At 42.6% G+C, this 15200-nt stretch overlaps 1 protein-coding gene across 1 annotated transcript in view; it reads left to right on the top strand.

The window, feature by feature from the left end:
* The window catches only part of mlphb (melanophilin b), a 64972-nt gene that overhangs the window by 34201 nt on the left and 15571 nt on the right, over nt 1-15200 (top strand). The window contains exons 7-13 of the mRNA XM_056289743.1: nt 1941-2033; nt 4707-4806; nt 4948-5189; nt 8373-8453; nt 9511-9810; nt 13383-13532; nt 14534-14605. Of these exons, the coding sequence (XP_056145718.1) occupies nt 1941-2033; nt 4707-4806; nt 4948-5189; nt 8373-8453; nt 9511-9810; nt 13383-13532; nt 14534-14605 (1038 nt within the window). The remainder of the gene's footprint in view (nt 1-1940; nt 2034-4706; nt 4807-4947; nt 5190-8372; nt 8454-9510; nt 9811-13382; nt 13533-14533; nt 14606-15200) is intronic.

Raw genomic sequence — 15200 nt, 5'->3', positions numbered from 1 at the left:
CCTCCTTCCACTCGGTTCTGAGCTCACTGCATTCATTACATGTGCTCCATTTGTTTGCTGTTGTTTTTTCCATGTGAGCATTTTGTCCTGGTTCTTTGCTCAGCATCAAAGAGATAGTTTTGAAGTAATTCCAGACTACACAATCTCTGTTTTTTTTTTTGCATCGAGTAAAAGACACAAAGGGAGGTACTGCAGCTCTTTTGCTGCAACCTTATTTGACTTGGTAACTCTGCGGCAGGCAGAATGCATTCCACGTTGTACATGCCTCACAAAACAAGAAGCAGATACCAGGTTGCATGTGGGCAGCAGAGCTCAAGCAGCCCTGGATCTTCTCACCACTAAATGCCGCCGAGACTACGGGGTCCTTGAAACATCTTAGCTCATAAGCAATATCTGCTCCACCTCAACCTTTTGGGATCATTGTCGGCACTAGATGTGTTTCCTGTGTCATTAATCACTTGGGCATAACATTGTTGTGAGGAAAAACCCCAGCCAATCTTGTCGCAGGGTTGAAATCTCTAGGGCAAAATCCCAGTCGCCATACATTCATACCTGCTGTGTTCTCAAGTGTGCACATGCCCTTTGGACGAATCCTGACCCTTAACATTTGCATGGTCAGCTCCGCACTTTGTCATGCTGACAGGCCCTCATTCTGCCAATGAGAAGCTAAGGTGTTTCCACATCATTTACCTGTGTGGTGTCTGGTCTAGGCTGACCCTCCTGAACAACTGGAATTCCCTGACAGCAGTGAGGCTAGGCGTGGCAGAGCCCATGCTGGCCCCACTGTGTAAGGGGTAAATACCGGGATGCCATACATCATAACACACATGAAAGAGCCTGAGCAGAGTTGAAAGAGCCTCTGGTTAAAGTCCTGAGCTCATAAAAGGGGTAGCAAGTCCACTGGAATTTCTCATAAAAGCACAGCTACTACGGTATACCACTGTGCAATGCAAGAAATACCGCTTTGTTTATTTGCACTTGGGCTCTGTGGTGGTCCCTAAGCTTGACCCATTGCTTGCAGTGTGACAATTGAATGAGACTTTATTCATCCTCACAGGAACTGATCTGTGGGTGCTTTGTTTTGGGGAAAAGGAGTACAAGGGAGCCGCAAGGAGTGGTACCTGGAGCTTCAGCTGTAGTTTCACTTAAACACAGTGCTCTCTAGTGGTATATATAGTGTAGTGCATTTGTAGGCCACATTCCTCTGTAGCTGTGACAATTCAAAAGCCATGACTTGATGCATATTCGTTGGTAAGCACTTAATTCACACATGAATCTATAGAGTTGGAATAATCTCTTTGGCAGTGGCGATCTTTTTTTAATTCCTTTTGTGAAACTAAAGGGACCAATATTATTGTGTTTTGATTGGATTGAGTTGGATCACACTTCATTGATCACCAAGGGGAGATTCAAGTGTCACAACATCATAAAAGTACACAGGCGAGTTATAGAGGCAGAATACACACACCAAAGACAGAACACAGTGCACAGACACAATGCGGGCATAGATATACTACATATCAGCATAGAAATACGACATATGTACTTAGATGTCCAGATAAAGAAAAACATGCCTGTGAACTGAAACATGTCAATGTACTAATGACCTGAATGGTACCAATCTTATTCAATGGCAGCTTTATGAAATATTATGCATAATACATAATTATTTACACTTAAGAGACTGAAAAAAACTTCTGAGACTGCTTGGGTGTTCTCTAAGCCTCTTGGTGCCTTTATATCTTAGATGGGAGCTGTTTCATCAGTCTTTTCCTTTCCTTTCCTTCTTTTTGTTTTCTGTTTTTTTTCTGTTTTTTTTTTTTTTGCTCTCCTCGCCTTTATCCTACTCTTCTCTCCTCCCTCGTCTTCTCTCCCTGCTCTGCTCATCTCTCTCTCTCTCCTCTCTCCCTCCTCTTTGTCGGTGATGGTGCTCTGTGAAGATGAAAAAGACCAAAAGGCTACTTACTGTCCACCCGTACGATTTTCATCTGGACTCGGAATACACCTCCGACTCAAGGAGACAGTCCTATCAGGTATAAACCGGACAAGGCTGCAACCTGTTCCAACCTGTTCACAGGCCAAACTAATTCTTACTTGCACAAGGTCAGCCAGGAGAACTCTCCGTCTTTGCTTTAGCTGACTTTCCTCTGTTGCTCAGCCAAAAATTGTTCACGCCAGCAAGCCAACAATGTAGTACACTGTCATCAATTGATAACCCTAGTAAACACACACACACACACACACACACACACACACACACACACACACACACACACACACACACACACACGGCACTTTGTACCAGTTGCCATTTTTCAGTAGTATTCTACTTGCTTAGATTATGCGTGGACTACATTCAAGTATTTCTACATAAAAATATGACTTAATATCCAAGTACTGAACTTATTTCGCATTTCATTTGCAATATAACAGCTATCTAAAGAGGAGTAAATGAGAAGCATTCGTCACTTTTTAATGTAGCTATTTTGTGCCTTTAGCACCTGTGTTCAATTTCAGCTTAATTCACTTCAAATTTGTCAGTGAAATACCACCTTGATCTCCTTAGCTACACTATTAGTTGACAAGTTATGTTGACGTCCCTCAAGTTTCCAGGCTACGGATTCACGTCTCTGTGAACTTCTGTTGCCAAGTAATTTATTACATACATTTACAAACAAACTTCATCCCATGCATGAAAGTATTTCCTTGACATTGCTGGACTTGTCCTGTGCAGATGCCAAACTGAGTGCGTGTTGTCAGGGGTCTGCGCAGTAAAGCGAGTTTGGTCTGCAAGCAGTCAAACTTGACTTGGGCCATTAACCTCTGTGTTTACCACAAAACCATACTGCATGACACTCCACCGTATGTCCTGCTGCGTACAGACACAAGACACACATTCGCTCATTGTAACCATGCTTTAGTCTGGGTAATAAACTCACTCCTGTCATTAGCAAGCATTCCCGTTCTGTTTCTTTTTTTCTTTTTTTCTTAAAGGGGTATGTATGCATTACCATTGTTCCCCTGTCAAACTGGCCTGTCCTCAACAACACCTTATATTTATACATTTCATTATCAATCATGTAATTTTAGGGCTAATCTTCTTAGTTTGCCTTTCCACTTGCAGACCAAAAAAAAAAAAGAAGATATATATATATACTAAGTCTAGGCTGGTAAAGTTTATTTTGTGAGTGGTAAGAGGAGAGCTGCTTCTCTATATTATATGAGTAAACAAGTCCCCATTCTCTTGCACAGTATGCAGGTATTAGGCTGGCTTTAAACACTTTCATATAACTTTCACAAAAAGCCAAGTCTAACATTTGTTTAACCAGTCACTATTAACTATTATTATTATTATTATTATTATCATTATTATAGGCAGCATGGTGGCACAGTGGTTAGCGCAGTCACCTCACAGCAAGAAGGTCCTGGGTTTGAGCCCCGGGGTAGTCCAACCTTGGTGGGTCGTCCCGGGTCATCCTCTGTGTGGAGTTTGCATGTTCTCCCCGTGTCTACATGGGTTTCCTCCGGGGTTCTCCAGTTTCCTCCCGCAGTCCAAAGACATGTAAGTCAGGTGAATCGGCCATACTAAATTGTCCCTAGGTATGAATGTGTGTGTGTGTGTGTGTGTCGGCCATGTGATGGCCTGGCAGTCTGTCCAGGCTGTTTCCCTGCCTGCCGCTCAATGACTGCTGGAATAGGCTCCAGCATCCCCGTGACCCTGAGAGCAGGATAAGCGGTTCAGATAATGGATGGATGGATTATTATTAGTATTACTATTACTGGCGGCCTGTCCAGGGTGTCTCCCCATCTGCCGCCCAGTGACTGCTGGGATAGGCTCCAGCATCCCGCGACCCTACTTGAGATAAGCAGCATGGATAATGGATGAATGGATGGATGGATGGGTCAAATGAAATATTGCCTCCTTGTGAGAATATAGTTCATTATTTGATGTCCACTAGATTTACCCCGGTGATGCACATATTCACATCAAAATCAGATCAAATCAAATGTCTTCATTTCGAACATGCAAAATAAAAGAAAAAAATATGACCAAGCATAAATAAAAAATTAAAAAAACAACAAATAATCAAAATAAAACCAGAATTCAACAAAAGAATTTTCAATAGAGAATCCAGCAAATATTGTATGTTCGAAAAGGAGCAGGAGGAAGTTACTACTTATAATTTCCATCCCCCTCTCTAATGCTCAATTAATAAACCTAAATAATAAGCTTCGTTCTTCACACATCAGAGTATGTCATTCTCAATAGCTATCTCAGAGTGACTCAATAAAAAACAAAAGCAATAAAAAACAAACAATAAAATGACGAAAACAAAAAAAAGAAAGAAAACCATAACAATGATTTCCAAAAACAACAATAATGGCATCCACCATGGGTGTCAGGGTCATGAGAGAAGAACCCCCCCCCCTCATCCTTGTACCTCTTTAAATCAATGTATGAAAATCAATGTAGTGGAAACAAGCCAAAGGGTAGCTGCATCAGACCCCACGGGTCAGACATGAAATAACCATCACTGAGAGATGACATGAGGATTCGCTCGACTCTTAACACCCAACCCATCCTTCCCATCCGTACCTCAGTCAAACTTTGCCAGGCACCCAGTTACAATGACTACATGGGGAGGGGGGGGGGTGAAAGGGACTTGATGGTGGTTGAGGTTGACATGGCTCCCATATTTTGGCAGGTTCACGAGGAGAGACACAAGGAGCAGGAGCCCGATTTCAACAATGAAGTACGACTCCACCCCTACCACAGGATGAGCCTGGGTTCGGCTCCACGCCACGGTAACAGAAAAATGACAAATCAGTGCAACAGAAACGGAGTGATAGTGGGAAGTCAAACATTGTTTTTCTTTTCTTTTTTTTACAGAAAAGTACATGTGTAGAAATAAGTTTGATTTAAGTCTTTCCCTGATGTCTTCCCAGACGACATAGCATACCCTGAGAGCCGAGCCTCACAGACCCACTCCTCATCTCGACTCAGCTACTCCTCATGTGGCAGCAGCAGTGCCGGGGGGCCCCACCACAGCGGCGGCTACCTGCCGGGTCCAGAAGACTCTGAGGAGGAGGAGTATGGTTGCCATCCCTATACGCTGTATCGTTCTCACCAGCGCCTACGAAACCACGCTTCCCAGGAGAGCCTCACCTCAGTAGCCTCAACATCACAGGTCTCAAGAAGCATATGCATGAGCATAAAAACACACTTATGCACCCACTAGCTCATAAACACATGTCATATGTAGGAGCTAGATATGACACATTATGTGCAACTTTCAGTCAAGTCAAGCCAATTTTATTTGTATAGCCCAATATCACAAATTACAAATTTACCTCAAGGGGCTTTACAGCAACACAACATCACCCAGTCATCGCCCAGTGCCATGGAGAAATTAGAGCCTACTGTATTTTCACTGAATGTGCTTGAGTATGGGTGTCCAGGTAGTGTAGCAGTCTATTCTGTTGCCTACCAACACAGGGATCGTCGGTTCAAATCCCCGTGTTACCTCCGGCTTGGTTAGGCATCCCTACAGACACAATTGGCCATGTCTGCGGGTGTGAAGCCTGATGTGAGTATGTGTCCTGGTCGCAGCACTAGTGCCTCCTCTGGTTGGTCGTGGCACTTGTTTGGGGGAGGGGGGGTAGTGTGACCCTCCCATGCGCTACACCCCCCTGGTGAAACTCCTCACTGTCAGGTAAAAAGAAGCGGCTGGTGACTCCACATGTATCAGAGGAGACGTGGTAGTCTGCAGCCCTCCCCGGATCGACAGAGGGGGTGGAGCAGCGACCGAGACGGCTTGGAAGAGTGGGGTAATTGGCCAAATACAATGGGGTGAGAATAAAAAAAAATGTTGCTTGAGTGTTTAGGCCAAGACACATTGCATCTAACCATCAAAACCAAAGAAAATTAAAGACTTGAAAATTCTCGTAGGTCAAAATTGGGGGGGGGGGTTCACCTGTCCTCAACACATGTGTAAATATAATGTGATATGAGTGAGCCAATCAGCTTGACATGCTGAGAGATGGACGGGAAACAGATCATGTGTGATATCAGATTAGATGTGATGTCAGACAGATCATGCACCGGTCGTGTCAGTGCCTATGACATCACTAAGCCCCTGGACAGCCCAGATCATCACATAACATGTTGCGATTGGGTTTTATTCATGATAACATGAGCAAAACACAGTGTGAGTGCTGTCAGCTCAGCTTGTGCACAGACTACTTTTCTAAATTAAGAGCCCTCTTCTATCTCATCACCAGCTTCTACTGCGCGACTCCAAATTTTATCCACGCAAAATTATTTAGGTACAACTCAGACTTTCCAAATCAAACATTTGCTCTGTAGCTATAAACAAGGGAAGTAATTGCACATCTTGATGGGAGCTCATCACGCTATCAAAAAGGTTGTATTTATCTTGTTCAGCTCACCCTGTGCCGATTCCCAGATTAGCTTTTCATTACATCAGATCTGTCTCACAGCTGGACGGCACTCGGACAAAGCGAATAGGATACAAAAAAAACCAAAACAAAACAAAACATGGTGGACAAATTACCGAGACCCCGTGTGTGCCCATCACACATAACAAAATAATAAGCTATAGACAATAATAAGTAAATGATTACATTAAATAGTCTGAAATACAATCTCTCCAAAGATTAAGGTACTTTCTTGCCGATTCCTTTCAACATTTTAAATGAAATGGACATATGTTATGACTTTGCTGAATCCCTTCTCCAGAGGAACCTCTCAATTATGGTGAAATTAAATTTGGTGGATGACATGATTTGGCTCAGAGTTCAACGCATCAAGATCCAAACAAGGAAATCAGTTGGAGTAATGTGAAATGGAACATAAAGTTCATCAGATGGCTAAATAAACTGAAGGCAACGCTTATTTGAAAAAGAAATCATCTGCAACATTTAGCTGTGTATTAGCTAGCGATCATGTGTTCATGATCCTTGTGTTGTGGGACGATATTGTTTGTTGAATGTTAGCCATGCAGCTGTAACTAATTTTGATGGTGTTCCTATTGAATATATTCCTCAGCTGATGGTCCGGGGTAAAGCACTTATCCAAAAGTTCAAAAAACTGCTTACCCATGTTTGTGGCCACGGTATCACTGTAGGGTGGGTTGTACCAGGTGATGTTTTGTTTTCTGCTACCATGGCCACAAACATGGGTAAGCAGTTTTTTTAACTTTTGGATAAGTGCTTTACCCCGGACCATCAGCTGAGGAGGGTATTCAGTAGGAACACCATCAAAATTAGTTACTGCTGCATACCTAACATTCAACAAATAATATCGTCCCACAACATAAGAATCATGAACAAATCAATGACACTTTCATCACAGTCGGACTCCCCCAACTGCAACTGCAACTGCCATGTGAACAACTCATGCCTCCTCGAAAGAAAATTCCAGACAAAGGGAGTTACCTACCAAGCTACGGTGACAAGAAATGACAACGGCAAAATAGAGACATACGTCGGTCTAACAGAACATTCAAAAAGAGGTTTAATGCACACGTGTAGCTTTAGAAACAACCGTTTAAAGAATGTAACATCTTTAAGCCATTATATTTGGTCATTGCCGGTCAGAAACATTAATTATTCAACCACCTGGAAAATCCTCTCAAACAACAAAGCATATTCAACCAGCAGTAAAATGTGCAATCTATTTCTAACTGAAAAACATTTTATCATTTGCAAACCAGAAATGTCCACACTGAATAACAGGAATGAACTGGCCAGCAGTTACAGACACAGATATAAGCACCTATTTTGTAATTATAAATTAAACAAATCATGACAATAGACAAATACCACCCCCCCCCCCACTGGACCATTAGCTATCACGTGTTTTTGAATTTTTGAATGTAGGCACCTCTCCCTTCCCCATTGGACATTGTACACGTGATGTGTTTGATGAGGCATTAAATAGTATGTTCTTTCCCGAGTAGCTTTATCGACAGCTGATGATTGCTTATGGCATGAAACAGGCTTGTACTGTCTCATACAGAATTTACTAGACTCACTGGATTATTTTGCTCCTTATTTGTTGAGCACTATCCCTACCATTGAGTGTTTATGTATATAAATCCAGCGATTCAAGTAAATTCCTTATGAGACAGTACAAGCCTGTTTCATGCCATAATCAATCCATATAGGCATAAGAATTTACTTGAATCACTGGATTATTTTTGCTCCTTATTTGTTGAACATTTTTCTATCATTGAGTGTTTCTTTTAACAAAGTTATATATATATATATATATATATATATATATATATATATATATACTGGACTGCTGTATTCTCATATGCATCCTCTTTTTTCCTCTCTCATTCCAGATCATTGAACTACACAGACGAATGTCAGCCATTGAAATGCTCTTAAATCGCTTGGAACAGGTCGCTTCTCCAGCTGAACAGGTAAATTTCCACCATTCCCCATTATGGTCACCAACTCCATCTGTCAGTTATTATCCCTCAAACCCAAATTTGCATCCTGGCTGGGTAAAACTTGAGGTGAATAAAACTCACTCTCTCCTCCCTTAGTAGCTACACACGACTTCCCCATGAGCAATGTACATAACCGCCAACCGCTGGACAGCCCTGCAAGATTTTGGTTAAACTGTTCAGCTTCCAGATGTGAAAGTATTTGTAATTGTAATACCCTTTTAGCCATTAGCTATCTAGCTGGTTAGGAATTTATCAGATGTCTATACTAACAATCTGAGGGTGTCTTTTTAATCTTCTCTGTAAATTTATTGCAAAAACAGACTACATGGAAGTGTTCAAATAATGAAAAGAGGCATGCCATCACCCATACACACACAGTTCTCATCTCCGGCATTGTCTCATGTGGTTTTGGAGTCTGTTTTTAATTGAGATGTGAGATATGAAACAGTATCATGACAACAATGAGCCAGCCCAAAAAAAAACCCAGCACGCCATAAACAAGGATAGGACTTTGAACTTGTCTGTAATTAATGGCTATTGGCTTTCCAATGAAGCCAATGTATCAGTGAAACATGCTTCGCCTCTTCTTTTGTGGCAAACCACAAGTTACATCAATTTGCATAGAGCACATGTGCTATAATGTGATATGAGGTTGTGTTATAATGTGATATGAGGGCATGCGATGCACCCAGATGATATCTGCATGAATCTCTCTTTCATTTAATGTCAAAAGGAAAGACAGATACTATGTTATCGCTCATACTCTGCATCCTTTATATTTATGTAAGAGTTTTTCTTCCTCCACCCTATAGTTACACACTTATTAAGCTCCCAATCTCTTGACTAAAAGAGCCTCAAACTATTTCAGAAGCACATGATGTGACCATATGTTGTATTACTGTCTTCAATACTCCCTACTTGTGTTATTCTTATCTTCTAATAATTTCCTGCTGCAATGACCTTATTTCTCCATGGAGGCTATTGATAAAATCCATCTGATCTTGTCTGATGCATTCTTGTCCCACAGGCTGAACGGGACCACCAGGCTCCCCAGAACCCAGCCAGCAGCATTCCTCCTCCCAAATGGGAGGAGGCAAAGCTGGAGGAGCAACAGCTAAGGCAGAGACTAGAGGAGATGACAGGCAATATCAGCGACCCCGGCCTGACCTCAGATGAAGATGAATCCAAACGGCCAGACTCTCCAAAGGAGACCCCAAGTTGCAGGAGCCCAGCAGGGGAACCCAACCACTCCAGGAATTCATCCAGATCAGGCTTCTCGGCCGCCACACAAGATGAGACGCTGTACAGGAAAGCTGAATTTCCGAAGGTGAAGTTCTTCTGTATCTTAGATTCCAGTGAAAGGCCTTCCAAAAACAAACATAACAAGAACACATATTGTTATAGATGTGAAGCGCAATTGATGTGACTTTGTTTTGAACAGCGCAACACTGGATCATTGTTTTAAGTTTGTTATTGGAATTCGGCCTTGTGTTGACTGTACATTTTCAACTGAGTATCAGTGGCAGCTGGTGCTAAAAATTTTTGGGGGATACGCAATTTACCTTGGCGCCGCACATCTGACAGCTGCTTTAATGTCCACACAGTCACAGAGTTATTAAGAAGGACAATGTAGCCTATAGAGTTTATCAGGGTTTGTAGATGGTGGATGATTGACAGTTGAGACGAGGCGTGGTGGTGGGTGTGAACATGATTGACAGCCACAAGAATTGCCCATTACATGAGATCAAAAAACATTAAAACAATACCAATTCGCTGCCAATAAAAGTGGGAGTGTCTAGGGCGCACAGAACTGCGCCCCCTGGAAAATCTGAAGAAACTAATTAGACAGCAGCGTCAGGTAACCTGCTCGCCAAAAGTTTGAGGGCTTACATAAGGTATTATTTGGCCGGCGCCCCTCACCCAGGAAGTTTATGTACTGAGACAGAAATCACCCAAATACCATTTGGAACCAATATTTAATGGCTGCTGACAGGCGCTCACAGACTGAAAGACACTTTTATTTCATAATTATTTGCATTATGCAGCTAAATTATGTGTAACATGTTTGAGTAGATTTTCATCTCTTGATGTCTGAAGGGGGCGGCGCCCCAGCACCCTGTACTGGCCAGCCTCCACTGCTGAGTAACTAAGTTACAAATTATTGGCACGATATCCAGACTGGATGCTTAACACTGGCATTGTAAACTAGATGATTTTGCAGCAGTTCAACAAAGCTTAAAGTGAGCTTATCTGGATCGTGTTTTCAGCTGACAAACCAACCAAACAAGCAAGCTGGCACATCAGAAACACTTAAAAATGTTCATCAAAAGATTAATTTGTCTGAGCATGTTAAAGGTGACAGGGCACTTCTTACCTGCATCCTTTTCAAAGATATTTGTGAAATCCTACCAGAATGAAACCATGTAATACCAATTCCAAGTAATAAAATACGAGAGAGGGTAAGAGAGAATAGTGGTTGTGGTGTGCCACTTTTCTTCTCAGTGAGGATTATATTGTTCATTTAGAAAATACAAAAACTTTAACATCTAACAACAGCATATATATTTTAGATGCACTCACTCAAAAACAGTCTGGAGGGGTCACAGCCCCCCCCCATCCCCAAATCTACACAGACGGTACAGCTAAACCTGAGACTAAGGCCTTTGCACAACAAGTCCCAATTTTTCATCAGAACATTTTACACATAAAAATTTTGACTGAGTTAGTTGTTGAGTTGTTAAAAATCATAATCATTGCATTTTTTGGGGGGGGGGGGTCTTCCCCCCCTTTCCTCCCCAATTGTATCCGGCCAATTACCCCACTCTTCCAAGCCGTCCCGGTTGCTGTTCCAACCCCTCTGCCGGTCCGGTGAGGGCTGCAGACTACCACATGCCTCCTCTGATACATGTGGAGTCACCAGCCGCTTCTTTTCACCTGACAGCGAGGAGTTTCACCAGGGGGAAATAGCGCGTGGGAGGATCACGCTGTCCCCCCCTCCAGTTCCCCCTCCCCACTGAACAGGCACCCCGACCGACCAGAGGAGGCGCTAGTGCAGTGACCAAGACACATACCCACATCTGGCTTCCCACCCACAGACACGGCCAATTGTGTCTGTAGGGAGGCCCAACCAAGCCAGAGGCAACATAGAGATTCGAACTGCTGATCCCCATGTTGGTAGGTAACAGAATAGACCCGGATGCCATCATGATCATTGCATATTTTGACTGGTCCAGTGTACACTGAGGCATGTGTACTTGGATTAACCTGTGCCAAACTTGTCACTATGCCGGTTAGTTCATCAGCACCACCTTAACTGATCATATGGACAAAGTGTGAAGTGAAATATAAAGTGCCCTGGCTCATGGAAGGCTACCTGTACCATATTCAAAATCAGGTCACTGAGCCTTGTTGTTTATATTTCCTTTTCAAGCACCATCATCTCTGTCATATTTTCTGAACTATAAAGTTAACAAGAAATATATTGTCATGCTGGTTGCCCAGCTTGGCTGCTTGGACTGTTTACTGGCATTCTCTTAAAACTCTCAAAAGTAGCACAACCTGAAGAAAACACTACAAACTGAGTCTTTCCTTTATTACATAGAGGAGCATTCAGAAAATGATGTCTCTTTCACACAGCTGAAAGTCTTTTATACATATAAAAAGTAAATATATTTTGTATTTGATTGCTGTGTTTCGAAGGATGTGTTTCTTAGTGGAAGGATAAAGCACATGGCATATTTTTAAAGTCACAATCAGTTAAATTTTTCTCGAGTGACCATATCACCAATCAATAGGATTTCCAACAACACCAGCAACCATCTGCAAGTCAAGTCAAGTCAATCTTTATTTATTTTTAAAGCATATTTTACATTAAGGGCAACACAATGTGCTTTACATAAAGTGACAATACAACTGAAACACAATCATAAAAGTGCAAATGTAGAAAATAAATATGCATACCACCAGGTGTTAGTGCAGTTATACAGGAATCGGAGCATAATATACAAATATGAAAACATACAAAACACAGCATCCGAGTGGCATAGCGGTCTATTCTGTCACCTACCAACACGGGGATCGCTAGATCGGGTGTCCCTACAGACACAATTAACCGTGTCTGCGAGTGGGAAGCCGGATGTGGGTATGTGTCCTGGTCATTGCATTAGCGCCTCCTCTAGTCAGTTGGGGCACCTATTCGGTGGGGAGGGAGAACTGGGGAGAATAGCATGATCCTCCCACGCGCTACGTCTCCCTGGCGAAACTCCTCACTGTCAGGTGAAAAGAAGGGGTTGGCGACTCCACATGTATCGGCGGAGGCATGTGGTAGTCTGCAGCCCTCCCTGGATCAGCAGAGGGGGTGGAGCAGAGATTGAGATAGCTTGGAAGAGTGGCATAATTGGCCGGATATAATTGAGGAGAAAAAGGGGGAAAAATGCAAAACAAAAACAAAAACATACAAAACACACTCATACACATGCATTAGTTATGTCACTTCCTGTTTCAAGTGACATAACTAGGGCTAATAACGTCTGATAATTTCACAAGCTACCTAAAACAGGAATCCCATGGATATATCAAGCGAAGAGAAAATCATGTTGTAAAACACTGCCAGGTTTATGAATAACCACTTTATAAAATACTGTTGAATAATTATAACGTTTCCTACATGAATATACATTTAATGACAATGCTGCTTACCGGTTCAGCAGTAGCAGGGCCAGCTCGGCATCGTTTTTATAGTCACAAAGTTTTATGCTATAGTTTAGCAACATGTCTTTGGGATGGCCAGTTAGAGATACCATAGATATGTTTACTCAGTTATGCTCAGCTGTGTTCAGTCCAGGATCTGCAAACAGTTCTTCATCTGAAGTTGCAAAATACCTGCCAATTCTGGTCTAGGCGTACTGCTCAACAGAGAGCTTGGAGGTGAAAGAGTGCCCCATTGAGGACAGTGCCAAGGGGGACTTCAGAGGGTCCACGGCTTTACTCTTTGAGCTGGAAGGCAAGGTAGCCCAAGCAGCTGCTGGCATCCAAAACAGCCAGAGTGAGGTAAGAAACAACCTCCGGGCACATAAGACTTTCAAATTCATTGTGATATCTGATGACATATGCAAAAATACCATTTTTAAAAGTTCAACTGAAGTTCATACTGAATTGTTTGTTGATGTAAAGCATCCAAAAGTAGTTTCAAATAATGCTGCCTCAAATATTTCAGACATTTTGTGAGAAATTCCAGATAATAGATTTTTGCTGTCATTAACACAACAAAACTGTGTATCATAATACAACAATATCCGAATTTCACCCAGATATAATACCAATAGAAGATGACAAACAATAATATTGGATCACTGCCCAGCCCTATTTCCACTACATTCTGGCCACCGGTGATTTACAGCATCATTTCAGTTGACACTAGAAAGCCTACATAAAATACTTATTGCTTGAAATGTTGCATGGAAAAAAATAAACTTAAATCTCTTGTGCAAGTGTATTTATGAGACATAATTAGTTTGGTGGAGGCTGTTATGCAAACCACAGGTACATACCGTATGATCATGTTATGAGTGGCCATAGTGAGAAGTGCCATCTCTTTGCTACCATCCTCTGCCCATTTGAGCTATACGAGGTCATTTTCTATGATTCCTTCATTGATTACACACACACACACACACACACACACACACACACACACACACACACACACACACACAGGGAGGTCAGAGTCCGGGATCAGCTCGCCCACAGGAGTTCAGTGTCTTGTTGATGGACATCTTGGCAGGACAGATGCTTGCTTGAACTCGCTTGAAAAATACCTTCTTGGTTCTAAGCGCTGCTCCGATGTCTTAAATGTTAACATTATTTGAAGAGAACTCATATTTAAACACAGATGTTATTCATTATTTAAAGCTGCCAGGCCTTTAAGGTAACCAAATCGACAAAATGAGTCAAACCTGTGGGCCGACTGTGTGTCTTTTCTGTGTGCCTACAGGCTCTTCCACATTAGAAATGTGCAGCATAATGAAAGACACCTTTTTCCCTTCTCTAAGGTCTCTTACATTGAGAACAGGATTGCTGCTCTGAGTGCTGCTGGCATGTCGGTGGATGAAGGCAGGAGAAAGGTAAATTCTGCTCAGTTCACTTCAGTTCAGTTCATCCATCCATCCATTATCCAAACTACTTATCCTGCTCTCAGGGTTGTGGGATGCTGGAGCCTATCCCAGCAGTCGCTGGGCGGCAGCTGGGGAGACACCCTGGACAGGCCGCCAATTTAGTTCAACTCCATTCTTTTTGTATCTTGATAATTGTTAATCATCAAGATCAGCGCTGCATCGTTTGATGAGAAGAGCTATAATGGGTTGAGAGTTGTATTATTATTTGACAAGACTCGGGCATCTGGGTAGCGTAGTGGTCTATTTCGTTGCCTACCAACATGGAAATCGCCGGTTCGAATCCCCGTGTTACCTCTGACTTGGTCGGGCATCCCTACAAACACAATTGCCCGTGTCTCCGGAAGGGGAAGCTGGATGTGGGTATATGTCCTGGTCACTGCAATGGCACCTCCTCTGGTCAGTCTGCCCGTTTGGGGACTGGGGGGAATAGCGTGACCTTCCCACACGCTACGTCCCCCTGGTGAAACTCCTCACTGTCAAGTGAAAAGAAGTGGCTGGCGACTCCACATGTTTTGGAAGGAGGCATGTAGTAGTCTGCAGCCCT

Source organism: Lampris incognitus, chromosome 11, assembly GCF_029633865.1.
Source record: "Lampris incognitus isolate fLamInc1 chromosome 11, fLamInc1.hap2, whole genome shotgun sequence".
NCBI lineage: Eukaryota > Metazoa > Chordata > Actinopteri > Lampriformes > Lampridae > Lampris > Lampris incognitus.
Note: the sequence above shows the minus strand (reverse complement) of the source record. Positions and strands in the feature narration are given on the sequence as shown.